General features: G+C 42.6%; 1 protein-coding gene across 1 annotated transcript in view; it reads left to right on the forward strand.

Annotated features, from left to right (window-relative positions):
• Positions 1 to 27,999, forward strand: part of MAP3K19 (mitogen-activated protein kinase kinase kinase 19) — an 85,359-nt gene that overhangs the window by 5,300 nt on the left and 52,060 nt on the right. Inside the window, exons 2-9 of the mRNA XM_089683601.1 lie at positions 1,429 to 1,613; positions 1,795 to 1,986; positions 4,294 to 4,448; positions 7,324 to 7,439; positions 7,577 to 7,692; positions 14,923 to 14,974; positions 20,018 to 20,096; positions 23,313 to 23,560. Coding sequence (XP_089539727.1) covers positions 1,429 to 1,613; positions 1,795 to 1,986; positions 4,294 to 4,448; positions 7,324 to 7,439; positions 7,577 to 7,692; positions 14,923 to 14,974; positions 20,018 to 20,096; positions 23,313 to 23,560 — 1,143 coding nt within the window. The remainder of the gene's footprint in view (positions 1 to 1,428; positions 1,614 to 1,794; positions 1,987 to 4,293; positions 4,449 to 7,323; positions 7,440 to 7,576; positions 7,693 to 14,922; positions 14,975 to 20,017; positions 20,097 to 23,312; positions 23,561 to 27,999) is intronic.

Genomic DNA, 27,999 nt, shown 5'->3' on the forward strand with positions numbered 1-27,999 from the left:
TGTCATGGGCACTGCGACTTATGCATATATTTTTAAATGTGTGCCAACAAAACCCTCTGTTTTTAATGTAGACTGTTAGACAGGATCAATTCAGTTGTTTTGCAGGCTGGCTGGTAAGTGTGCTGGGAAATCTTTTATTTGTTTGCAATTTCCATACTGAGGCCCAAATTCTAAGTGTGGTGGTTGTTTTGGAAGCAATGGTGATGGCCAGACACCTGTGGGATTTATGTGTCCAAAGCATTGTGCTATGTTTTTTACCCACATGATCTTCCTCAGCATCCACTTGTTGTTTCTGAAAGACTGATATGTCCAAAGTCTTATTAAGTAAGGAAGTTTCATAGTATTTTCTAATATCTGGAAATTGTTTTATGTGACCACATGAAATCAATGAATTTGGAGTTTATACATCTGAGAAAGCTTGCAGGAAGCAATATTATTAATATTTGAAACAACATCAGGATCGGGTTGATATAGTCATTTTGATCATTCCAATGTGGCCACAGCGAAGGAATGTAGGGTTGTCCCATGCTCACAGGTTGTAAAGAGGATGGGACTGGATAATTTAGCCTTTGCTTTCAGCAGGTAATTGGGAACCGCATTTGTAAGTGAGAGGCCCAAAAGGACGAGAGCCCAGGGTTCAAAATTGCAGATGTCCCTGAGTTGATTTTGAAATTTGAGACCAAATTTATATAATTCATGCATGAATATTGGGAGAATTATTTTAGCGTTAAGGACATACAACATGTCTTCTGCAAAGGAGACCAGTTTATGGACAGTTTGTTTAATGCACATGCCTGGTATATTGCAACATAGTGTGTCCAGGAAGGGCTCCGGGATGATAACAAAAATCAAAGGGAATTAAAGGACAACCCTGCCTAGTGCTATATAATGCTGAATTAAAGAGCTTGCGGGGAGGAAGGTTGCACTTTGGAATCACCACCTTGAGAGCCAGACGACTTTGTACCAGCACTACTGGAGTCAACTGCCTGAGAAGGGATTTTCCCTTAATTTGAAGAGATTTCTGCTTTCTTCTTTTTGTGTTTCTAACACAGTAAACGAAGGGAAATTTCCCCAGTGGGACTAAAACAACAGTACATACCAGACGGAGGTTCGAATCCTTGATCTCTCTACCCAAGACAAAAAGAAAAAGTTTTGGCTACTCTGAGTGAAGGATTATTCCAATTTAATGTAAAAGATTAATTATGGTTTCAGCACTCGGTCACAAATTTAGGAGTAAAGGCTTCAGATATATTTGATGCCCCATCTTTTCTCAAAGATAAGCTATGGCCCACCAACTGCGCAGAACCTACAACTCCCTGCAACACAGATTACTCCTGTAAGGCTCTCATCTCAGCACACTGGTGTACACCATGTATCTGTATCAATATAGCTATTGTTGATTATTAATGTTTTTATTGGCATTTATAGGAATAGTGATGGAGGAGTCCTCTCAGATGAAAGAAATGCTGACTGGGTTCTTGCAGTGTGCTGAGAGAGGAGATACGGAGGAGATCACCACCAGTCTGATGTGTCATCCGGATCTTATAAACTCACAGCATTCAGAGTCGGGGGACACGGCCCTCATGGTGGCTGCTCGGGAAAACCAACCAGAGGTAACAAGAAAAAGTTAAAGGAAACCTTCCCTAAAAGAAATATGGAGGCTTCTATTGCCGACTTCTCACCCAGCCACACTATTTCTCTCTGTTTCTATGTGAAGTGCCTGTGTGATTTTGTCTAAACATTAGAAGTTTATAGTGCTGATAATTGATGCTTTTTTTTTTTTTTTTTGTAAAGGTGGTTGCCATCCTTCTGGACCATGGGGCGGATGTCACTCTGCACAACTCCAGTCATCAGACGGCTCTGCACATTGCCAATGATGGAATCCGGGCACATTTGTTTTCTGCTGTTCAAAGAACCTCATTTCCACAGCTGTCCCTGGCACAGGCCGCCTGGCAAGGAGACCTGGACACCATTCAGGATTTACTGGTCAGTGCACTAGGCTCTCTGTTCTGATGCATCCATAGAGAGCAATGAACAGAGTTTTAATATAAAATTCCACCGAGCAATACATGGCATTTTAAAGCAAGACTCCACTTTTGTTGAGGGAAAAAACCAATGCCCTAAAAACCAATTATAAACATTGAATTGATTTCTATCTAATTTCCTAGTAGAATGCATCTATTCATTAAATACCGATGCAGCGGTTCTCCTCTTGTGGTGATGTGGAATGACCCCCAAAGTAGTGTCGCAGGCTAACATTTCTCAAGGTTTGGTTCTTTGTGGAAGGTGAGAAGAAAAAAAAAAGTTGGGCGCCAGTCGCTTTAGTCTTTTGTACCATTTATGCTGGAATTCAGTTCTAGGAGAGAAGGTTTAGAGGTGCAGGATACCCAAAGGTAGCACAAAAATAGGCCAGGTATTCTGCAGTAGGAGTAGTAGACCCTTTAACAACAGGCTCATGGTAATTGCTGGCCCTGTAAGAGCACACAATTCTCCTTATGTTGCAATGGATCTCTTTCTAATTGATCTGGCCCTTGACCAGTGGTGTATTTATTCCTTGTGCTGCATCACATGCCACCCCCAGCTTCTACCACGGCCACCCACCACTATCCTTCCCCCCCCTCCCATGCCGCCACCTGATCCAAGAACTAATCTTAACCAGAATGAAAGAAGCAGCCAGCCACCCCCCCAGCAGCGTGCAGCTTCCGGAGCATCGGAGCATGGCAGAGCTCAGGCAGTGCCTCACCAGGTCCCCACTCATCCCTGCCACTTGTGTCAAATTGCCACCCCAGGCAATTGCCTTGTTTGCCTTGCAGTATATACCCTGACCCTTTGATAGCAGTCAAAGACATCTATAATCCTTCTTTTATGTCCAACGGTGGCTTCTTCCCAGCTTCTCTCAGATTCCCTACAGATACTGCATGCAGATATACACTCCCAGCAGGGCAACTAAAGTTTTTGAGCCTCCAGAACTTGCTCCTGGATTGGGCCAAGAATAAAGATCATTCTTGGTTGGGCCATACAAATGTTTATAACTCAGTGACTGTCCTTCCCACACTGATTACTGTAACCTCCTGCAACAGTAACAGTCAGAAGCAATCAACATCTCAGTTTTGGACAACCAGCTAGTAACATCCTAACTACAAAACACACTAAATTTTATTAGGAACTTTTGAGCTTAGGGTCCCTACACTAAGGCTGTGTACAAACTATAAGAATTTCGAAAGGTAATCTGAGCAACCAGGCGCAATTTGCTGTGGGATGGTGCTGTTGGCCACCTCAAAAAAACAGAACAGCAGAATCAGATCAGAATCAAATCAGATGCAGCCCTGTTCCAGTATTTTAATAGGTGCTGGCTGTGGCTGTAAGAATACATTTGACACAGCAGGAGATTCCTTCATCTGCACCGTATAGCATGGATTGGGAACCCAGAGGCCGAGCGAAAATGATCGGTGTAACTATATACCCAGCTTAGGAGGTGCCATTGTAGTACTTTTCTCAGTAGATTAGTAGATTTCTAAGTGGGAGAGTCCGCCTGTTATAATCACATGATTGGTTGTACTCAGGAGTGTATTTAGAATTTTAGAATTTGTGCTGCCCTAGACAACACAAAAAATCTCCCGCGGTCCCCTTCACCAGCCCCCCCCCCCCCCCACACACACACCATGGCCCCCACAACCCCCTACCACCTTGGAGAGACTCACCATCACAATGACTCCTTTCCCGGAGTCTCGCGGCCAATCCCACAGCTCCCAGGAGTTCTGTATGGCCAAACAAGAACAGGGAATGGGAATTCTATACACTGTATTGCCTTGACTGAAAAAAAATACAATTTAACATTTTTGGCCAGTTTAGAAAGTAGCTATCTACAGACTGAAATGGAAAGGTGCTGTAATATTTGTTATCATTAAAATGTAAATGGAGTTTCCATTTAAAGAAAAAAATCCAGGTATGGTATATTTTTACATAGTTACATTAATCCAGCTTAGACCAATGTAACCATGTAAATACCATACCTGGCCAATGCCCCTGAAAGCTAGAAATCATTGAAGTAGACACCGCTGCTCAAGTAATCTCCATTTGCTTCCACATCCCATATCGAGTGGCTGGCCTGATGCATTGTGAACACAGGAGGTTGGCTTCTCAGCACGGGCACCATTGTGTTTTCTGAATAAATGTAAAGCCTTCTCCGATTTCCAGCTTCCAGGGGCATCAGCCAGGTAAGGTATATACCAATCTGTACCAATGCAACTCTGTAAAAATATATCATGTCTAGAATTCATCTTATTCCTTAAGTCCACAGATTCTTGCCAGGATGTGAACACTATAAATGTGCAAGGCCTGACCCCTCTGATGTTGGTGGTGCGTGATGTGGATCTATTTGAGGGGCTGACCATGGAGAGAGAGTACAAACCTGTGTCTGTATTAGAAGAACTAATAAGACGTCATGGGTAAGTTCTCACAATGATAAATAGACAACATAGGAAAATATGATGCTGTCTTTGTAGATTTCCCAAATCCCCTGGTGACTATACTATACTTGCAGCATTGTGTCTCGGTGAAGTTATGGGTTGTACTGCTATATTTACCCAGTGTTGAGTCATTCCAAGTTCCAAGATCTGCTCACTCCATACATTGCTGCTACAATTGGCGGTATGGAAACTGACTGGCTATTGGCGGCTCAGTAATGTTGTGATCTTGGGAAGCACTGGACTGCCCAATATGTTTTATATTATCTTTTGGGGGGGTTTTTTTATATGGGAGTTAGTCTGTTTTTCTAGGACTTGTGTAGATATTCCATAGGGAAACATAGAGACGAGGAAGAGAATAGAAAAACCACTCCACTTGTAAAGTATAGAATAAGGTTTTATTTCAATTCTCCAGGAGAAGCCAACACATTTAGGGGGCTGTAAAAGTTCCCCTTTCTCAGAGTTAGCTTTAGTGATGCCTATGTTCACTTTAGTTCAGCATGATGCCAAAAATAAGCTACACACAAGCTAACCCTGCACAAGAGGGATTCTTGCCACTTCCGAAACCCATTGCCTTCTCCTGGTAAATTGAAAGATAAATATTATGATGGACTTTTTAAGTGGAGTGGTGGTTCTGTTCTCTACCTCATCTGCTTAACTGGGAGTGACACCCTTGCTTTCCCTTTTTTCATTATTTGTATAATTCATCTCCTACATGATGATATGCAAGCTAGGTAGAGTACAACTGGGGGAGTTAATGATGGAGAAGGATCTGGATGTCTTGGTTTATTAAAGACCAGGGGAGGACTGACCATTCCGGCACTCGGGCACTGCCCAAGAGACCGGGGTCAGAAGGGGGCCCCATGAGATGCCCTTGGTACCTTTCATAGGCTTTTTTGGGTGTTGTTTGAGTGTGGGCAAAGACACAGGGGCTCCATGATCCCCTATTGCCCAGGGGCCCCATGAGTTACCAGTCCGCCCCTGTTAAAGGCTCAATTTATTAACAGCATGCAGTACCTATATGTAGCTTGTAGACCAAGCAAGATATTTTCTTGTATTAAAAAAAGGTATAGAGATCATTTTTTTTTTTTTAAATTTAAATATTTATTTATTTTCCATATAAAAATACATATTCCATCATTACTCTCATATAACATACAAAACTATCAATTGATCCCTTTCTATAGTTATTCCCATTACCCCCCTCCACCTATCTAGTACCCCCACCCACTCTAAAGCCTATTCCCCCCCCCAAAAAAAAAAATAAAACCCACCCATTCTGCATTTCTCCATTGCATCTTTTCCTCAGTAAGGGGTACTTTCACATATCCCACCCTACTGCTTCATATATTTCACCTTGGACACAAAATCTTCCCATTTTCCCCATCTCCTGTAATATAACCCAATCTTGTCTTCTTGCATATAATACAGTTTCTCCATCCTACATATCTGATTCACTCTTTCCACCCAATCCTCTTCTCTCGGTACCTCTGAACTATGCCAAAACGTAGGTATCAGACCCTTTGCCGCATTTAGATAGTACCATATACCCGAATCTTTGTATTTGTTCACTGGTAGCTCTGTACTATGTAGTAGACACAACTCTGGATCCAATCCCAGAGATTATCCCAATTAAATAAACCACCGTCTCCCAAAAACCTTGAATCTTTGAGCACTCCCACCATATATGATATAACGTACCAATCTTTCCACACCCCCGCCAACACTCTAATGTATTCTCCCCACTCATCTTATATTCTACATTTGGTGAAATGTGCCATCTTGTTAAACACTTATAGTTTACCTCCACCTCTCTCATGCTTACGTTCTCATGTGTTAGCCTATATATTTTCCTCTGTTTATCTTCATCTATCTCTATTCCCAAATCCCTTTCCCATTTTACTATGTACATTGGCTTTGTGTGTGTGTCTAACTCAGTGACAATCTTATAAACTTTTGCTGTGCCCCGTTTCCCATCTCCACGTGAATCTAACAACCTCTCAAACAAATTCCAATCCTTTCTCAATCTCAAAGGTTTCGGAAGAGGTATAGAGATCATCTTGCCCCTGTACAAAGCACAAAGGTCTCATCTTGAATATAAAGTTCAGTTTTAGGACCCAGTTCACCAAAAATAAGGATTTTGGGGAATTGAAAGTGGAACTTTTCTCAGAAAACTAAGTCCTGCTAGATCACTTCAGGCTGGCTCCTTTTGCCAGCATAGCTATGTTAAACATTAAAAATAAGTGCCGATAGTGTTTCAAATCCAGTAATACATGGTCTCATCCTGCTCTGCACGTGCTCAGTTGCTCTCTATTTTTCCCAGGCAATGATTCATGGCCAGGACCTGCTGATCAGCTGAGTCCAATCACAACCCAGAGTCCTATGTTGACAAACAACACAAAGCTCAGTACAGAGGAAATAATCTTTTTGCTTTGCAGGGAGAAGGAACAAATAGATTTTTAGTAAAAAGCAGCACATAATACACACATTAACATAAAAAAAAAAAAATCTTCATCACCCCCCCCAACTATGGTGACACTGTACTGCTAGGGTGACAGTATGTTAAAAAAAAACATAAATAATAATATAAAAAAATAAAATTAAAATGTAAAAAAATTTAGAAAAAATTTAGAAAATTTAGAAAAAAAAATTTAGAAAAATTTAGACATTAACTGTCATTCAAAGTGTGAAAGCACTGAAAGCTGAAAATTGACCTGGACAGGCAGGGGGTAAAAGTGTCCGGACTTGAAGTGGTTAAACAGTATTAACTGTTAAGTCATTGAATATTAATAGCAGTTACTGTGGGAGCAATAGTTGATTCTTACCAGCGAATAACTGTCCTTGTTTGAATTTGCAGAGATACCCGCCTGTTAGATTTAAATGGGAATTCTGCAGTACGATACGCATCCCAAGTGAGGAGCCCCATAAGGCAGCAGCTGATGGACCTACTGGAGAAGTCACCTCCCCCGTCAGGTAAGGGTCACCTTCTAATAGACAGACAGAAGGCCAGCGAAGCAAGTGATTGTTTCACACAAAAAAATCTTCCCTACGCTTTTCACTGACAGACCATTCATCATGAAGTGTATATGGTTTCCATTTGCCTTTTGCAGAAACACTAGACGAAGTCTTCTGCGGCTTTTGTCCGGACACAAAGCCTTCATTATTTGACAGAACTGCTTGTACGCTGGACAGACCTGACAGTCAGAACGCACACTCCGGGAAGGAGGTAAGGCACACTTGCACTCTCCTAGTTTTAAAGGGGCTTATTCACACCAAAACGTACTTGTGTTTTTATGCATTGACACACGTTGCAATTAATTCTGCATAAGGGCTCTCATACACGGGGCATTTGGAAAACTCCTCTGAACGATGGAAACTGACTGCTGTGCTGGAAAACGTGGGTTAAAAAAAAGTCTGTTTAGCCGCGTTTGCATACCGCGTTTATGAGCGTTTGCGTTTAGAAGCGTTTTAAAAGATAACATCAGGAGACCTTCCCAAATGGCCAGAATGCACTGAAAAATAGTAAAAAATTAACTATTTCAGACATTTTGAGAGGAATAGAGAGAGCAGAAGCAGAGAGAGCAGTATGTGTTGAGATGACCTGTCTTTTCTGGTTGTATTCACTATGGATCCCATCATGAGCATAATGCGGCACGTTCTACCATTTTTTTTTTTCTTCACGCCAAACCTGGAACTGACTGCGCTGGTGTACCGGGTCCATTTGAATACATGGAAACACTTTGCATGCATTTCTGATGATGAAAAAAGGCTCTGGACAGCATCTGGATATGGAACAGTTAAAAAAACGCTTCTAAATACAAACGCTTATAAAGGCGGTTAGCCGTGTTTACATGCGTTTGGCACACCGGTAAAATCTACTCCTGAACGCAAGTTTGGTGCGTTAAAAAAAACGACTGTAAACTCAACTGCCGGTAAATGGCGATGTGTACATGGACACATAGGAGAACATTAGGGAGAGTTCAGGGGCTGCTGAAAAAAACGCTGAACAGCTCCTGAATGTCAGTTTATCAGCTGCAGTGTACATGACCCCTAAATGCCAAAAAAAATGCACCTGCACAACTTTTGTCTTTGCAGTGCGATGCACCAAGTATTTGTATTTGTGCACTGGAACAGGGGCGAACTGACAACTCATGGGGCCCCCAGGCAATAGGGGATCATGGGGCCCCCTACTGACCCCGTGCCCTCGGGCAGTGCCCGAGTTTCCAAATGGTCAGTTTGCTCCTGCACTGGAATGTAACAAAGAATGAATGGCCACACACATGTACAACGGGCTTTATAGCACCTGGTGTGAACAAGCCCTGATGGTTTTGCGTCAATTTTGTTTTAACGTTTTATTTTGCTTTTTTTTTTTAAGTTTATAGATAATGTTTTACATAGTCCTAACATGCTGTCTGAAATTGTGAATACAAAATATTCATCTGCAATATTTTATCTTTGGCTGACAAAATAAAAAAAGGAAAAATACTTTTACAAGTTTTTTTTTTTGTTTTGCTTTTTTTAGTTTTGACCATGATAAACAAAAGAAGGTATCTACAAAGCCATGATATATCTCCATTGAAGGAAAGGGCCCAGTCACACCTTTGTGTTGTAGTGATGCGTAATTGCAGTAGAGGGCAATGCACCCCAATGCATGTATTGCACGTTGTGCTGCCTTAGATAAAAGCATTTTTTTAAGGCGCATTGCCAGCCCATTTGTTGTAAATGAACTATCTTGCCACTGCAGTGCCTTGGCAAGGGCAGGAACATTGTTAACCTGCCATGCTAAGTTCTTCATTTGGCTATGGAAATGCCTGTCTGATGAACCTAATAGACTGGCCAACTGAGTCACATGGCAGCCTGACAACGTTCCCTCTATTTACAAGACAGTGGCTCAGCACTGTTAGCCTGAAACCAGATGTGTCCTAATACACGGCACCCCTGGGCACTGGCCAGGGGCCCCAGGTTCATGGGGGGCCCCATGATAATCTTGCATTACATCATACTCGCCAACTGTCCCGACTTTGCCAGGACAGTCACACGTTTTACTAAGCTGTCCCGGGAATTCCTGGACAGCATCCCAGAACATGTATTGTGCCCTCCTGACTCTCCCTGTACTGTGCCCTTTGTGTTGATAAGTCTTTGATTTATGGCATGCTTTTTTATTGTTTAAAATTTATTTTATTTAAAGTGCCAATAAATATGTGTTTAATTCTGTCAACTATAAAGTGTTACTAAACCCACAAGAGAAAAATCAGTCTGTATATGCAGTACAGCATGCTTGTTTTACTCACTGTGGAACCTAAGGGGTCAATCCTCTGCATGGTGTAAAAAGGCTGTTTGATCCTGTCTTCTCTGATCCTCCATTTCTTCTACTGTCCTCAATCCATCTGCTGGTAGTACAGAACCCTAGGAGACACTCTACACATGATCAGTTTAGTGTGTATTGCTAGAGAGATTTTTTTTTTCTTTGGGAAGGTGCATGTAATCAGCACAGGACCAATAATCACTGTCCAGAGAATCAGGGGTTATGCAGCCTCATAGGACAGTCAGAGTAGAATGAAAACTCCTCCTACAAGCTTTAACCAGTGCTCAGCTAGACACTGATATAGGTCACAAGACTGTTCTAACTGCTGATGAGAAAAGGTATTTAGCAGTTTATATTTACTAAAATAATTGCATTTCCATGTTCTGTGTACTGTGGGAGACCAGATATAGTGAATGCATGGTCCGGGAGACCAGATATAGTGAATGCGGGGTCCGGGGAGACCAGATATAGTGAATGCAGGGTCCAGGGAGAGCAAATATAGTGAATGCAGGATCCGGGGAGACCAGATATAGTGAATGCAGGGTCCGGGGAGACCGGATATAGTGAATGCAAGGTCCGGGGAGAGCGGATATAGTGAATGCAGGGTCCGGGGAGACCAGATATAGTGAATGCAGGGTCCAGGGAGACCAGATAAAGTGAATGCAGGGTACGGGGAGACCAGATATAGTGAATGCGGGATCTGGGGAGACCAGATATAGTGAATGCAGGGTCCAGGGAGAGCAAATATAGTGAATGCAGGATCCGGGGAGACCAGATATAGTGAATGCAGGGTCCGGGGAGACAAGATATAGTGAATGCAGGGTCCGGGGAGACCGGATATAGTGAATGCAAGGTCCGGGGAGAGCGGATATAGTGAATGCAGGGTCCGGGGAGACCAGATATAGTGAATGCAGGGTCCAGGGAGACCAGATAAAGTGAATGCAGGGTCCGGGTTTAGTAACACTTTAGTGGCCCTGTAATCTATTTTTCATCACCTTGTTTCTTACTGGGTTTTTCTGTCTCCTTGTAACATTCTCTGTGAACTCCCGAACCTCTCTTTCCCCTCTTCACTTTTGTTTGCAACAGGAAGTCAGATCACAGCAGCAAAAACAAAAGAATATGGAGATTTAGAGGAGGCTGAGAGCAACAGAAGGAACTTTCTGAGTTAAGAATACAAAGTTGAAAAGAATTTAATAAAAAAAAACTACTATATCCATTCCAAATCCTAGGGTGAAACATGCATCAGGAATGCTTATCAATGCACAAAGGAAAACCACAATGCACCTGCCTAACTCTACAAAAACCACACCTCTAGGCACATGCATAGATCTGAATAGCCCCCAAATCATTTTTCTTTTGTTTGGCTGATTGTCTAGTCATCTGTCAAATTTTTTAGCCACTCTACAGCCGGTCCATAGTAGCTTTACTGCTACAGGGCAGCTGCTCTGCGCAGAATCACATATATATATATACGTGATTCTGAATATCCAGGTAGGGGGTGTGAGTGCCCACCGGCTATGCTGTGATTCGTCACAGCACATGCCAGTCACCGGGTGACCTGGCGATCGGCTTTGAGGCTCCATTCACACCAATGCGTTTTTTAGTGCTTTTTGCAGTCCATTTAACATGGTTTCCTATGGAACTTGTTCACATTTATGCTTTTTGTGAGCTGGTGCGTTTTTTGGAAAGGGTCAGGGGCATTTTAAAAGCAAAAAGCAGTGTTTTTGCTACAATAGAGTTCAATGGAGAATCTACTGAAATGCATGGTAGTGCGTTTTTGCCGCATTTTGCATTTTCATTCTACCCAGAAAAAAAAAAAAAATTGCACTTAAAAAAAAAAAGGGCTGAACAAAACACAAAACGTGGTAAAACGCATGCTTTTGCCGCATTTTGCGTTCTGCATTTTTATTCTGCCCAGCAAAGAAAAAATTGCACTTCAAGAAAAAAAAAAGGGCTGAACAAAATGTGGTAAAAACACATTAAAAACGCATGTAGAAAAATGCAAAATGAACCGCAAAAAGCACTGCACAACGGACAAAAAGCAAACTACATAGGTGTGAACAGAGCCTGAGACTCATAGAACACAGCTGTCAGCATAAACAGCACACACAGACCTGTGTTCAGTGGCAGGGAAAGGGAATGTTCAGTAGGGAACAGGGGCGGACTGACAAATCATGGGGCCCTCGGGCAATAGGGGATCATGGGGCCCCTGTGTCCTTGCCCAAACTCAAAAAAGCCTATGAAAAAGGTACCAGGGGCATCTCATGGGGCCCCTTACTGACCCCGGGTCCTCGGGCAGTGCCCGAGTTTTCAAATGGTCAGTCCACCCCTGCCAGGGAATGAAAACAACTAGATCCACAGTAAAAGCAGGGCACAGTAAACACACAAACACAAAAGTTAGGCACATATTTAACCCCTTGATCACCCTAGATGTTAACCCCTTCCTGCCCAGTGTTATTAGTACAGTGACAGTGCATATTATTATCACTATTACTGTAATAATGGCACTGGTGATGTGTCAGTTAGTCAGTTCCCACACAGCATCAGTTAGTGTCAGATTGACCGCCGCACTATCACAGTCCCGTTATTATTCGCTGATCGCCACCATTTTTAGTATATATAAAAAAAAGAATAAATACAAATTCTAGCATATATCCCATAGTTTGTAGACACTGAAACTTTCACACAAACCTATCAATATACACCTTTGGGGATTTTGTTTTACCAAAGACATGTAGCAGAATACATGTTGGCCAAAATTTATTTTAGAATAGATTTATATATTTTATTTATAGTTATAAGAGATTTGATTTTTTTAAATATTGTATGGGATATATTTTATAGCAAAAAGTAAAAATTAATGTTTTGGGTTTTTTTTTAAATTGTCAGTCTTTTTTTCTTATATATAATAAAGGATTTAAAAAAAACCCAGAGGTGATCAAATACCACCAAAAGAAAGCTCTATTTGTGTGATAAAAAAAAAAAATTTTTGTTTGGGTACAGCGTTGCATGACCACGCAATTGTCAGTTAAAGTAGCGCAGCACTGCATAGCAAAAAATGGCCTGGTCATGAAGGGGGGTAAATCTTCCAGAGGGGTAAGTGGTTAATAGTATACAACTGTAATGTCTGGACCAGGGGCGGACTGACCATTTGGAAAATCGGGCACTGCCCGAGGGCCCGGGGTCAGTAGGGGGCCCCATGAGATGCCCCTGGTACCTTTTTCATAGGCTTTTTTGAGTTTGGGCAAGGACACAGGGGCCCCATGATCCCCTATTGCCTGGGGGCCCCATCAGTTGTCAGTCCGCCCCTGGTCTGGACTGAATTCAATGGAATATCAGGTAACAAAGCTGGAAATCTTTTCTCCTGGTTGATGACCAGAGTGCTTGTGCATTCATTATTTTTGCATTTTGTTTGAACAGAGTGCCTTTCCTATGGTAGCGTGTGAGGCAGCTAAACGATGTATTTTTCAGAACAGAAGTTCTAATCAACATTCCTTCCTCAGCAGTTGGTCGGGGGCGTCTTTCTTAATACACGAGAACAACCTAGGCAAAATTGAGATATTCTATCTTAATGTTCATTTTTACCGTTTAGCAATATATATAAATTTGAAAAATGCTAATATTTTACAAGGAGCATCCCCATATTAGTGCTTGTAAATCGCTCCGTAACAGGGGCGGACTGACAACTCATGGGGCCCTTGGGCAATAGGGGATCATGGGGCCCCTGTGTCCTTGCCCAAACTCAAAAAAGCCTATGAATAAGGTAACAGGGGCATCTCATGGGGCCCCCTACTGACCCCGGGCCCTTGGGCAGTGCCCGGTTTTCCAAATGGTCAGTCCGCCCCTGCTCCATAATTATAGAGTAAATTCAATAGAAAAAAACATGGCAGCGGTGCAGGTTTGCATAGATATAATGTTGCTTTGTACTTGTGGCATGCAGGAGTCCTAAAATAAAGTGGCTGATATAGGAATGACCTGTGTGTTGGGTAAGAACTCTCGGGAGATGTAGTTATGGGGAAGAGGGAGCATACCTATGACAACAGAAACCCAGCTCTCAGCAGTTACCCCTGCTACAATTTATAAGCCTGTTGATGATGTTGCAGCGAGTAATAAAAGCAGTTTCTAGCTACAGGAAAAAGGTATAGGTAAATAATAATGCTGGTTCAGGATCTAGAGTGGGGGGAAGGTTGTTTAGAGGGGGGAATCTACAAACTCCATCTGCCACTGCAGCAGTTCTTAATAGAAGACAAGTGCGGGAATCACCACACTCATAGTCCATGGACACTTCCTCCAGCTCTCCAACTGAAAGCCTATACCTTGGTATGGGCACGGAGCTGGAAGAAGTCTGCAGGAGACTGGCATTGCACCTGCAAACCACTGATCACAGATTCAGTACTTTGCAGGCGCCTGTGAAATAAACAAAAATAATAAATGTGCATTTTTTTCTGCAAAAAAATCTGTGAATTTATTTATTTTTTAAGGTGAACTTAGCCTATAGCCAACAGTTAAACATGAGCTGAAATGGCTCCAAAGTGCAGTAAGCGACGTGCAAAAAAAGATGTATGTCCTGCAACAGAAATGATAGTGTGGTAATTGGTACATATGGGTATCTGCTCCAGATCTAAGTGTTTTGGGCAGCTTATGCCCTCCAGCCAGGCAGATGCGAGTCCTGGGATTGAATCTCCTTTGTTCCCCTTCAGTTAGGATTACAGCGTACAGCCACCAGCTGCCTCTTGGGTAATAATCGCTCAGCCATATCATGTAAAGGCAGATGGTTGGCAGCAGTCCTCCGCCACCTCTCTGTACGCAGACACAATGACTAATTACGTAACAAGACGGCACTGTTACAACAGGTTGTGAAATGGGAATTTGTAGCAGGTCATCCCACTGGGGAAAGACAGGTATAGTTGCCAACACTCAGCGACTTTTCAGGTTGCCTTTAACCAGTTAGAGGTGATGCTGGTAGAATGGTTTGATCATTGTGAAATTTAGGATTATGGAATCTAATTTTATATATATATATATATATATATATATACACACATTTTTTTTCCCCCTTTTTTTGTGTGTAAGCTCCAAAAAAAAAAAAAAAGCCTTTTCCAATTGTATATATCAACAACATTCTGAATTGGCTTTCATTTTTATTTTCAGCCTCTCTGTGATGGGATTATTGTAGAAGACATATATCAGGAGCCAGAAGCAGGTACAGCGAGTTTACAACTGCATCTGTTATTTGTTTATTATAGGTACTTATATAGCGCCATCAATTTACGCAGCACTTTACATATATATTGTACACTCACATCAGTCCCTAACCCTCAAGCGGCGTACAATCTAAGGTCCCTAACTCCCATTCATACATACACACAGGGTCCTATTTATTTACCACAAGGCAAACAAGGCACTTACCTAGGGCGACATTTTTTAGGTGGGCAGCACCTCCCCTCAGAAGAAGGGATGAAAGAAGGGACATGCATGCCACTGAAACCAGGTGGGATCCAAGAGAGGCTGAGGATTGCTTGATGGTGTATGTAAAGCCTGACTCTCATGCCCAGGGGTGTCCGGAGCTTTGAAGATGAGTTTCTTTCTCTCTATCGCCGGGGGAGGGGGGGGGAGTAGTGGAAGGCTCTCCTGAGTGGGGGGCAGGGGTGTTGCTGGTCAATGTCACGCTCTCTCCTTGGGAGGGGTAGGGGGGTGTTGGTCGGTGTCCATGGGGGCAGATGATTTTTTTTTTGCATAGGGCAGCACAAAACCTAAATACACCGCTGCATACACATACTAGGGCCATTTTAGACAGGATCCAGTTAACCTACCAGCATGTCTTTGGAGTGTGGGAGGAAAGTGGCGTACCCGGAGAAAACTCACGCAGGCACAGGGAGGAAATGCAAACTCCAACCAGATGGTGCCATGGCTGGGATTCAAACCAATAACCCTAGTACTGCCAGGTGGAAGTGCTAACCATTTAGCCACTGTACTGCTGTAATTTGTTTCTATAAGAAAAAGCTAATTCTGTCTGCACACTGGTAGACCAGGACTAAGACAATCACTACAGATAAAGGCAAATGTGCACATAAAGCGAAACTAAGGCTACTTTCACATTGATCCGCCACAAAAACACAGCAAAAATGCATAGGCGTTTTTACTGTTCTGAGTGTTTTTTAAAAAACATGTGACTTAAAAACTGCACCAAAAACGCTTCTCAGAGGTGTTTCTGGATCAACTTTACGTATAAATGTTATATCCAGTTATATTCTGTGTATCTAAGAAAGAATCCAGGACTTTTTTAAAGCAATCCACTGAGCTGGCCAGAACCAACTCTTGAGGGAGTCTATTCCACATTTTCACAGCTCCTACTGTCAAAATGCCTTTTGATATTTGGAGATTAAATTTCTTTTCCTCCAGACGTAAAGAGTGCCCCCTTGTCCTCTGTGATGACCTCAGGGGGAATAACTCTACACCGAGGTCACTATATGAACCACTGATGTATTTATACATGGAGATCATATCCCCCCTTATGTATTATACATGGAGATCATATCCCCCCTTATGTATTATACATGGAGATCATATCCCCCCTTATGTATTATACATGGTGATCATATCCCCCCTTATGTATTATACATGGAGGTCATATCCCCCCCCTTATGTATTATACATGGAGGTCATATCCCCCCCTTATGTATTATACATGGAGATCATATCCCCCTTATGTATTATACATGGAGATCATATCCCCCCTTATGTATTATACATGGAGGTCATATCCCCCCCTTATGTATTATACATGGAGATCATATCCCCCTTATGTATTATACATGGTGATCATATCCCCCCTTATGTATTATACATGGAGATCATATCCCCCCCTTATGTGCTATATCCGCCCTTAATTCCCTCTTCTCAAGAGAGAATAAATGCAGTTCATCTAATCTTTCCTCATAGCTGAGCTCCTCCATGCCTCTTATCAGTTTAGTTGCCCTTCTCTGTACTTTCTCCAGTTCCCCAATGTTCTTTTTGTGAATTGGTGCCCAAAATTGAACTGCATATTCCAGATGAGGTCTTACTAATGATTTCTACCGGGGGGGGGGGGGGAATGATATCTCTCTCATCGGAGTCTATACCTCTTTTAATACAAGAGAGGATTTTGGTCGCTTTAGAAACCGCAGCTTGGCATTGCATGCCATTATTAAGCTTGTGATCTGCCAGAACTCCCAGATACTTCTCCACCATTGATTCCCCCAGTTATACCCCCCCTAGTATGTATGATGCTGCATATTCTTAGCCCCCAAGTGCAGAACCTTACATTTATCAACATTAAACCTCATTTGCCACATAGTTGCCCAATTACACAGAGCATTGAGGTCAGCTTGTAAGTTGGAGATATCCTGTAAGAACGTTATTCCACGGCACAGCTTGGTGTCATCTGCAAATACTGAAATTGGATTTATAATCCCAGACCCTATATTGTTTATAAATATATTAAAAAGTAAGGGTCCCAACACTGAACCCTGGGGTACACCACTGACACCCCTAGACCATTCAGAGTATGAATCATTATCCACTACTCTTTGAATACGATCTTTTAGCCAGTTTTCTATCCATTTACATACGGATTTTTCCAAGCCTGTAGACTTTACCTTACACATTAGCCGTGTGTGGGAAACTGTGTCAAACGCTTTTGTAAAATCCAAGTATACCACGTCCACCCCCACCCCTCTGTCCAAGTATACCACGTCTACCGCCACCCCTCTGTCCAAGTATACCACGTCCACTGCCATCCCTGTCCAAGGTTTTTCTCACCTCCTCATGAAAAGAAATCAGATTTGTTCAACAACTTCTGTCATTCATGAATCCATGCTGTCTGTTACTTAAAATATTTTTTCCAGCAAGAACTCATCTCTGTGGTCTTTTATTAACCTCCCTAGAGGTATGATTATTTCATATTTTTGGTGCTGAAAGCGGTACAATTATTTTGCATGGAAATATGTAGTTTTTTTATTGTAGGCTGTAATTTTTAGGAATAACTCACTGAAATCTGTCTGAACAAGATTCTAAATCATACATTTAATTCAATAATATAATCAAACCAAAAACACTGAAATATGAAATATAGCGCCAAGTTCGCACATTACTGAGCAAAGTCGCAGAATCGTTTTCAGTGTTTGATGACGAATTTCTCCACGAATCATTATCACTCAATTCTGCAAGTAGTTCTAATTTACTATCGCTGTTCTCTAGCTGGTCTAAAACCGATTTTGACCTAAAGGGACACTTTTTGGACACCATGGACTTTTCTAAGTTTCCAGGCAGAAAGAACAATCAAAATGCAGACAGGGGACAGGACAAAGCACTAGGGACAAAATGTATGTGAAATGGATTGAAACAGCAATGTTTTATCATGTAAAATCGTTTTGAAAAAAATGACTTTTTTTAAATTTTCAAATTTCCCGCCGCCGCCGCCCGTACGTCCCGATGTCACAGGGACCGGAACACAGGAGGCGGATGCTAGCATCAGCCGGAGGAGATGGCCGGGGACGCTGCAGGGGACACATCGCGGGAGCGAAGGACAAGGTAAGTGCTGCAGGAACTCCCTATGCAGCGCTGCATGGTAAGCCCGAGTGTAACTCGGGGTTACCGCTTTTGGTACAGACATTTTACCCCGAGCTACACTCGGGAATACCGTTAGGGAGGTTAAACTCTCCAGTATCTTCCCAACTACAGAAGTTAAACTAACAGGTCTATAATTACTTGGGAAAGATTTTGATCTCTTTTTAAATATAGGCACCACATTGGCCTTACGCCAATCCAGTGGTACTATGCCAGTCATTAAAGAATCCCTAAATATTAGAAACAATGGCTTTGAAATGACAGAGTTCAATTCTTTAAAGACCCGTGGGTGTATGCCATCCAGTCCAGGTGTTTTATTCATCGTTATGCTGTCTAAATATTTCTGGATAATATCAGTTGTGGGCCAATGTGGATCATTTGAGGCTGTATCAATACCTTGCCCATTGTGGACAAGAGCTCCCCCATGCTCCTTTGTATACACAGAGCTGAAGAAGGGATTTAATAAATTTGCCTTCTCTTTGTCCCCAGTCACCCACTCTAGATGATTCTGTAAAGGGCCTACATGCTCGGACCGGACCTTTTTACTATTAATATATTTGAAGAATTTTTGGGGGTTGGTCCTGCTATCTTTTGCAATCCGTCGTTCGTTTTCAATTTTTGCAGCCTTGATTTCCTTTTACATATTCTGTTATATTCTTTGCAAGACTAGGTTCACACCTATGCAGATTGCGTTTGAGCCATTTTTGCATTGTGTTTTTGCACTTGCGTTTTTTTTTTTGTTTTGTTTTTTTATTTTTCTTGTTGCTAGACAGATTAAAAATGCAAAACTCAAAACACATAAAAAACACGGCAAAAATGCAATGCATGTTTTTCTGCAGCTTTTCAGCTGAAATCTATACAACCAAAAACGCAACTTTTTGTGTTCAGAAAAGTCACTAACCCTTTCTAAAAAACACACTGGGTGAAAATGCGCAGATGTGAACATGTCCCATAGGAAATCATGTTAAATGGACTGTACTGCATTTCTGCAAAATGCTTGGGTGTGAACCTAGGGTAAGTCTTGGAGCCTTGGAAAATTAGCTCTCTTAAAGTTGAGCATTTGGTTTTTTTTCCCGTATGCACTTGTTGTTTACAGCTAACAATAAATGAAGTCATGTTATGGTCACTGCTACGCAGATGTTCTTTTATATGGACATTAGCAATAAGCTCTGCATGGTGGTTTAAGATTAGCAGGTCCAGCAGAGCATCATTCCTAGTTGGGGCCTCTATGAGCTGTACAATAAAATTGTCCTGTGGTAGGTTTATAAATTTTAACTGTTCCTGCAGTGGAGGTTAGTGTTACATTAACACTGTCTAGAAAGATAAAAGGGAAAGATGAATAGAGATTTTTTTTGTTTTCATTCTGCGTAGAAAAAGAGAAGCAAAGAGAGTCCATTACACTATGTGCTATGTTAAGTCTGGCAGCACAGAAAGACACATCTTCACGTTTTCTCAAGGCACTTTTCTCTGCTTACATCTGCACTTGGAAAAAGACAAAACTATATATTTATATACATACACACATACAGAAACAAATTTTAAGATAATAGATTCATTTTAAAAGGTTTGTTTTGCGACATAAGAAAAAATATTTGAGGGTAAAATAATTAATTTCAGTGGTGTATCTGTATGTCTATAGAGGTACCGATTTGTCCAGAAGCTGGCGGAGCAGGAGGTGTCCATCTTCATGATCTAGAAGAGAATACAATGGATGAAAGGTAACTTTAAAATCAAGGTATTCATTGTACAAACCTTACTGCCTTTTACATTCCATTTCATACAGTATCATTTTATACAGAGTCTCTTAGAAGGTGCAATTATTATTATTATACAGTATTTATAAAGCGCCAACAGTTCGCTCAGCGCTGTACATTACAATGGGAGACAGAATATGCGACAGTACAATAACAATACAATGCGATACACGAGGGGTTTGAGGGCCCTGCTCCTTGGAGCTTACAATCTAGGAGGGAGGGGATAGTGGTACAGGAGGAAATCGCTGTGGGGGATAGAGTGGTAGGAAGAGTGGAGGAGGTCGGGAATTAGCAGGGGGTGGGGTAGGCTTCCCTGAAGAGGTGGGTTTTCAGGGTGTGCCTAAAGGAGAGGAGAGTAGGTGATAGTCTGATGGATTGGGGTAGGGAGTTCCAAAGTATGAGTGACGCCCTGGAGAAGTCCTGGAGGCAGGCATGGGAGGAGGAGACTAGGGAACTAGAGAGAAGGAGGTCTTGTGAGGAGCGGAGAGTGCGTGTATGGTAGTACTTGGCTATCAGGTCGGTGATGTAATTTGGGGCAGTATGGTGGCCAGCTTTGTACGTCAGTGTTAAGATTTTGAATTTGATCCATCGGGCAATCGGAAGCCACTGGAGGGATTAGCAGAGGGGGGTGGCGGAAACGGAGCGGTTGGTAAGGTGGATGAGTCTGGCTGCCGTATCCAGGATCGACTGAAGCAGGGATAGCCTGTGGCGAGGCAGGCCAGTGAGGAGGGAGTTGCAGTAGTCGAGTCGTGATATGATGAGGGAGTGGACAAGCTGTTTAGTGGTTTCTGGGGTTAGGAACGTGCGGATTTTGGCGATGTTGCAGAGCTGGAATCTGCATGAGTTTGTTAGTGATAGGACTTAGGGCTGGAAGGATAGATTGGAGGCAATTCCCCATCTTCCTCTCTGCTTCCAAATCCTTGGTTGTTCCTGCTCCAACTCGTGTCACTCTTCACTGATCCCCAGCACTTTTGAAAATTTCAGTCACTCATCCTCTCATTACTTCTCCAAATCTCAGTTTCTCAGTTATGCATTGGACAACCCTATATTATCAATCAGTAATTTTCCTCCCACATCTTTCTTAATCCTTTTGGATACTTCACTCATAGCTTTTACTTTTTACACTGTATTGCATAAAGCTTTTGAATACCTGACCATCATATCTACAACTTAAAGTGGTTGTAAAGGCTCAAGGTTTTTTACCTTCATGCAGTCCTGCTAGATCATTTCAGGCTGGCCCCTTTGCAGGTATATCTATGCAAAACATTACAATTAAGTGCCAATACTGTTTAAAATCCAATAATACCCGGTCTCACCCTGCTCTGCACATGCCTAGTTGCTTTCTAGTTTTTTGGCACTGCCAAAAATCTAGAGGCCAATCTGCTAACAGCCTAAAGAGTTACTGCTGCTCAGGAGCTCTGGGCTTCAGCAAAATGGCCACCTCTGACAAGAAGCAGGCAATTTATAGCACACTGTTGTTAGCATAATTATTAATGTGGAATGTATGTTCCTTGCTGAAGAAACTTATTTGTTATCAAGTTCTTATTGGTAAAGTTCTGCATTAAGGGGAAAAAGAAAAAAGAATTGCACTAGCGCATTACTAATGCTGGCCACTCGCTAAAAGCTTTTGAGCAACTCTGAAATTTACTAAATTTTTTTGAAGGTAGGTTGTCTTGATCGTACTTGATTCTGCAGTTCAAAGTGCCAGAAAGTTGGTCCATGTGTAGTTCAAAAAATGGGAAGTGGCAGGACGACGTAAGAAAATAAAGTGGGATCAAGTATAGAATGGAGAGTGATAGAGGAGTGGAGGAGAGTGAAGGTTGGTTAGCAAGCATATGAAGTTCAGAAGATTGAGAAGATATCCAGCTCAAGTTCCCAAAAAGGGGCTTTCACATAACTGCAGCATCCTATGTAATAAAAAAAAAACCCTCAACCATCCTACCATGAAATAATAATTTGTGGACCCCTACCTAACAATAAAAATAGATAAGATAGAACGAGTCCAGAGACGGGTATCAAAAATGGTGAAAGGTCTGGGGGATAAAACATATCAAGAGCGACTTCAGGAACTTAACATGTACAGTCTGGAGGAAAGAATGGAAAGGGGGATATGACTGAAACCTTTAAATGCATCAAGAGGGTGAATAAGATTCAGGAGGGCAGGATTTTCAACACGAAATCAAGAACACAGGGACGTGACCCTAATCTAACTGGAGGAAAGTTCAAAACTAATCTCAGAAAGTATTATTTTACTGAAAGAGTAGTTGATGTTTGGAATAAACTTCCAGCAGAGGCAGTGAGCCAGGCAATAGTGAATAGCTGCAAACATTCTTGAGACAAGCAGAGATCTATACTTAAAAAAAGTAAAAAAAAAAAAAAAAAACAACCCCCCCCCGCCCCCCAAAAAAAACCACAAACCCCCCCTAAAAAAAAAAAAAACCCGCACAAAGAAAAACAAACAAAAAATGGGCAAACTCAATGGACCACTCTGTCACTTTTGTATGTTTTTGTTAGAACGTTTTTCTGTCAAGGTTCCCCACCAATCTCTCTCCACAAAAGCCCCACCCTCCTTTTGTTTCGGTTTTCTCTCTAATTTTTATATCTCTTATTTTTCATCACCATTTCTTGGCCACTTCTAGTCAATGTACCCAATCACAGGGAGAGGAGAAAAAAAAAAAAAAGAGACCATATTTATGACAAGTCTACCTTAATCACACGAGTATCATCCTTCTTTAACAAGCGAGGAGATATTACCCACCTTATGTCTTCATACAATCCATAATACAAGGTCCATCCAGGATATATAATATATAGCCAGGGACATTGTATCACTTCCATAACCTGTTTGCATAGTCCAAATGCATAGTAATTGGTTTCTCAAGACATGTAAGCAAATACAGTATTTGGATCAGCAGACAGCTTTTTATTTCACTGCTAAGAAACCCTTATTTTCATTCCACTATGGGGGTTATTGAATTTATCAAATTAATGTCAAAACACAGTGATGTTTTAAAGGCAAGCTGAAAAGAGGAGCCATGTGATGTAAAGATAAAACCCAAATTCCAAACCCATGCAATGGATTTGTGAATTGAACAGACTGCTAAAACAAATGAAAACGCCTATACTACCTGCAAAAAAATAGCCCATACAACCTAGTGAACTAAAACTTTTGTATTCCAGGAAGAAGAACGTTCTACCTGCACAATGGCTCACTGACTTCTCACCAGAGCACTTAACCTCAAAGCCATCCATTAGGAAAAACCCATCACTACCACCGCTTTATGTGAAGAAAGGCGAGAAGGACGTCCAGCTGGAGAGGCTCGGGCACCTGTTAAAAGGGTCACACTCAGACCCCAACATCTCAGAAGCACAATTAGCAGTTGACCCACTCCGAAACCTCAGATACATAAAGGAACACATTAAGCAAAGTAATCCATTCCTTTATATAGCTTTAAATTTATTAAGATCAACATTGTAAATAGTTTGCAATTGCCAATATAATTGTGTTAAAGACTTTGAAATATCTAAATGATGGATTCAGCTGGGAAAAAGTTTGTTTTTTTGTAATATGAATTAAGAACAGTAGCTTTCCATATTGAAACAACCATTAAGAAACCCAACATGTGTCAGCTAGCTTTTGGTAAGTTGGTTGGGAGCATGTGATTGGTGGCAGTGCGCACACACACGCTATACTACTGGCAGCAGGGGCAGACTGACCATTTGGAAACTCGGGCATTGCCCGAGGGCCTGGGGTCAGTAGGGGGCCCCATGAGATGCCCCTGGTACAACTTCACTAAACGTTGAATGCTGCCTTTCAGGGTTCAGTGGATACGAGTTTAACATGCACTACATATCATCATGACAAGCATTCAGAATTTATTTTTTGTTGGAGCAAGTTGGGTTAGGTTAAAGATACAGGTTTAAGGTGTGGCATGGGCGGACTGACCATTTGGAAACTCGGGCGCTGCCTGGGGGCCCGGGGTCAGTAGGGGGTCCCATGAGATGCCCCTGGTACCTTTTTCATAGGCTTTTTTGAGTTTGGGCAAGGACACAGGGGCCCCATAATCCCCTATTGCTCGGGGGCCCCATGAGTTGTCAGTCCGCCCCTGATTGGCAGTTTGCGCACAATCTTTGCAGACCCTAATGACTGTACCTGCAGACCAAGCAAACCTAATATTTGCTGATCTAATACTGTGCCCATGCCCAGGGGCGGACTGACAACTCATGGGGCCCCTGGGCAATAGGGGATCATGGGGTCCCTGTGTCCTTGCCCAAACTCAAAAAAGCCTATGAAAAAGGTACCAGGGGCATCTCATGGGGCTTCCTACTGACCCCGGGCCCTCAGGCAGTGCCCGAGTTTACAAATGGTCGGTCCGCCCCTGCCCATGCCAAATCTTAAACCGGTTTCTTTGACCTAACCCAACTTGCTCCAACAAAAAATAAATTCTGAATGCTTGTCATGATGATATGTAGTGCATGTTAAAGTTGTATCCACTGAACCCTGAAAGGCAGCATTCAACGTTTAGGGAAGTTGTCCTTTAATAAAACCCCCAAATGCACCGCTACTGGTAAACTATTCACATATCTTCCTGCTCCAGGGATCTCTTCACCGCATAGCTCATGCCTGGTGATACATAGCCTTTGCAATGTTTCCACCCAGTCCTCTTCCTACTGTGCCCCATTTATAGATAAGCTGTATTGCACTACATGGCTAGACCTCATGCACCATTGGAGTATTCTCCTGGGATTCAACAGATTGCAACGTGTATATAACTGCATATAAAAGCAGGTGTGTCAGTGATAAAAAACAACATTTATATGATAAGCTTTTTCAAAAATTCACTCACAAAGTAAGAATTTTGTTTTAAAAAACATACAAGGTACAATACAACCCCCATCACTGTTAAATTCCCTTTCAAAGTCAAACTTTATTGGTCGATGGACATAACATGTCCCATCAGATTATATTCTCTGATGCTTTTCTCCCATCTCAGGCTTGGTCACAGGGGGTGAAGGAGCAGAGGTAACATTTCGACATGTTGCGTTCATAACCAAAATTTCTGGTGATAAAATTGACAACACTCAAACATCATTCTTCTTCAATTAAAGCAGAATTCAGGGATTTACCTAACTAGTCTTAAAACGCTCCCTCATAACACCTATACCAACTAACCTGTGTAAGAAAGATCTGTATAATTGCCTATTTTCAGCCCACTTCGGTCATGTGATCCAGCAGCTACTGAAGGGAAGAGGAGGGAATGCCAACAACGAATGGACCGTAGGAAGCCTATGGGTTACATTTCCACTCCCAGGCATAACCAGCCATTGTCAGAGCGCTCTCTCCATTTCCCTGCAGCCAGCTGACATGGGGAGATCATGTGACCAGACCGGAACAGGGTACAAAATAGGTAAGTATACAGAAATTTCTTACACAGGTTAGTCAGAATAGGTGTTAGGATGGGGAAGGCAACATTTTTTTTTTTTTTAACGCTAGTTAGATAGAACCGGGAAATCTACTTTAATAAGAAGTTCACCTTTTGTAACATGTTACAGCCATATTCAAGGTATAACATGTAACATGTTACAGATTCACTGGCCTCCACTCTCCCCCCCGATCCCATGTTTTGACAGAGGGGGGAATGTCCACCCAGCCGGCTGCATCATTCATTAATTTTTGTAAATGTGAACTTATCATTTAACTACAAATTAACGTATTTTCCGCTCCAAAAAATGGGGGAAAATGTCAGTGCATCTTATGGAGCAAATATGGAGCGGCCGGCCCTGTATTCCCACCGCCGTGTTAGAATACCAGGCCGGCCGCTTGGCTCTACTGTGCTGAAGAACCCGCTCCTCGGTCCTACCTGTTCCTCAGTCCAGCGGTGTCCTGCTTTCACCGGCCGTCTTCTCTCCCTCGTTCCGGCATCTTCAGTGTGGGCACCCGGCTGTGACAGCTTGCGGCTTCACAGCCGGGTGCCACTGCACATGCGCAAGAAGCGCTGCGCTTTGTGAATGGCCCCATAGTCTTCTGGGACCTGTCGCCTGTGCCACAAGACTATGGGAAGGGGGGACAAATCTGCAGAAGTGGGAGCGGGTACCTGTCAAATTCGGGTACCCACCCCCCCACTCCCCAAAGGTCTGCAGTCTCGGGTCATTTCCTGTAGTATGTCCGCAGTCTCTGGTCATCCCCTGCACGGTGTCCGCAGTCTCTGGTCATCCCCTGCACGGTGTCCGCAGTCTCTGGTCATCCCCTGCACGGTGTCCGCAGTCTCTGGTCATCCCCTGCACTGTGTCCGCAGTCTCTGGTCATCGCCTGCACTGTGTCCGCAGTCTCTGGTCATCGCCTGCACTGTGTCCGCAGTCTCTGGTCATCGCCTGCACTGTGTCCGCAGTCTCTGGTCATCGCCTGCACTGTGTCCGCAGTCTCTGGCCATCGCCTGCACTGTGTCCGCAGTCTCTGGCCATCCCCTGCACTGTGTCCGCAGTCTCTGGCCATCCCCTGCACTGTGTCCGCAGTCTCTGGCCATCCCCTGCACTGTGTCCGCAGTCTCTGGCCATCCCCTGCACTGTGTCCGCAGTCTCTGGCCATCCCCTGCACTGTGTCCGCAGTGTCTGGTCATCTCCTGCACTGTGTCCGCAGTCTCTGGCCATCCCCTGCACTGTGTCCGCAGTGTCTGGTCATCTCCTGCACTGTGTCCGCAGTCTCTGGTCATCTCCTGTACTACAGCTGCAGTCCATTGGTTCACTCAGGTTGTTTGTAAGAACTAGTACTTCCTTGCATAATGTTATCATCTGTTGATTGTAAATTTGTGCTATAATTTCAGGTTTAATTTCAGTGTTGTAGTTTATTTTTGGGCGTATTTTAGATGATCATACTTTGTAATTTATTTAAATAGAACAATGTTCATTTGAGTGTTGTAGATCTTTTTAACATGTATGAATGCTACTCTGTCTACTAGCTCCTTCACCTTTATGACTAAGCCTCCGATGACAGGGAGAAACACAAGAAAAAAATATAGACTAACAGGGCACGATATTTTTATTGAATAAAGCGTATTGATTAAATAAACATTAGCAGTGCCGCAGTCTGTACGAAACTGTCAGATTACAAAGAAATGGGCAAACCCACATAGATCAAAGCAGGTATGGCAAGTTGGACAAATGTAACTGTAAAAATAGCAAAACCTGGATATACACCTTACTAATCAAGTGCTGCTTTTTGTTTCTACCACTGTCTGGAAAAGCACACACAGGGGTTGATTTACTAAGGCTGGAGTGTGCAAAATCTGGTGCAGCTCTGCATAGAAACCAATCAGCTTCCAGGTTTTACTGTCAAAGCTTACGTGAACAAGCTGAAGTTAGAAGTTGATTGGCTACCATACACAACTGCACCAGATTTTAGCAAATCAACCCCACAGTCATCTAATATACACCCACCTTACCAATCAGGTGCTGCTTCCTCCTATACTATCTAACAAGGCACACAGTGGGGTAGATTTACTAAGGGAATATAGTTATTATTATACAGGATGTATATAGCGCCAACAGTTTGGTGAGGGAAAACAGTACAGTTACAATCCTATTCAATACAGGAGGAATGAGAGGGCCCTGCTCGTTAGAGCTTACAATCTAAAAAGGGAGGGTCAAGAAATACAAATTGTAATAAATGTCAGGAATGAGCAGATGGAGAAAGTGTATGTATAGTTGTTCGGAGTGGAGGCAGGATAGGCTTCTCTAAACAGAAGAGTTTTCAGTGATCGTCTAAAAGTAGACAGAGTAAGAGATAGTTGGCCAGATTGGGGTAGGGAATTCTATAGGATGGGAAAGGCTTGGTAGAAGTCCTAGAGGCAAGCATGGGAGGTGACAAGGG

This window comes from Staurois parvus, unplaced genomic scaffold, assembly GCF_062004578.1.
Source record: "Staurois parvus isolate SC_StPar_1 unplaced genomic scaffold, SC_StPar_1.0 ptg000315l, whole genome shotgun sequence".
Classification (NCBI taxonomy): Eukaryota; Metazoa; Chordata; class Amphibia; order Anura; family Ranidae; genus Staurois; species Staurois parvus.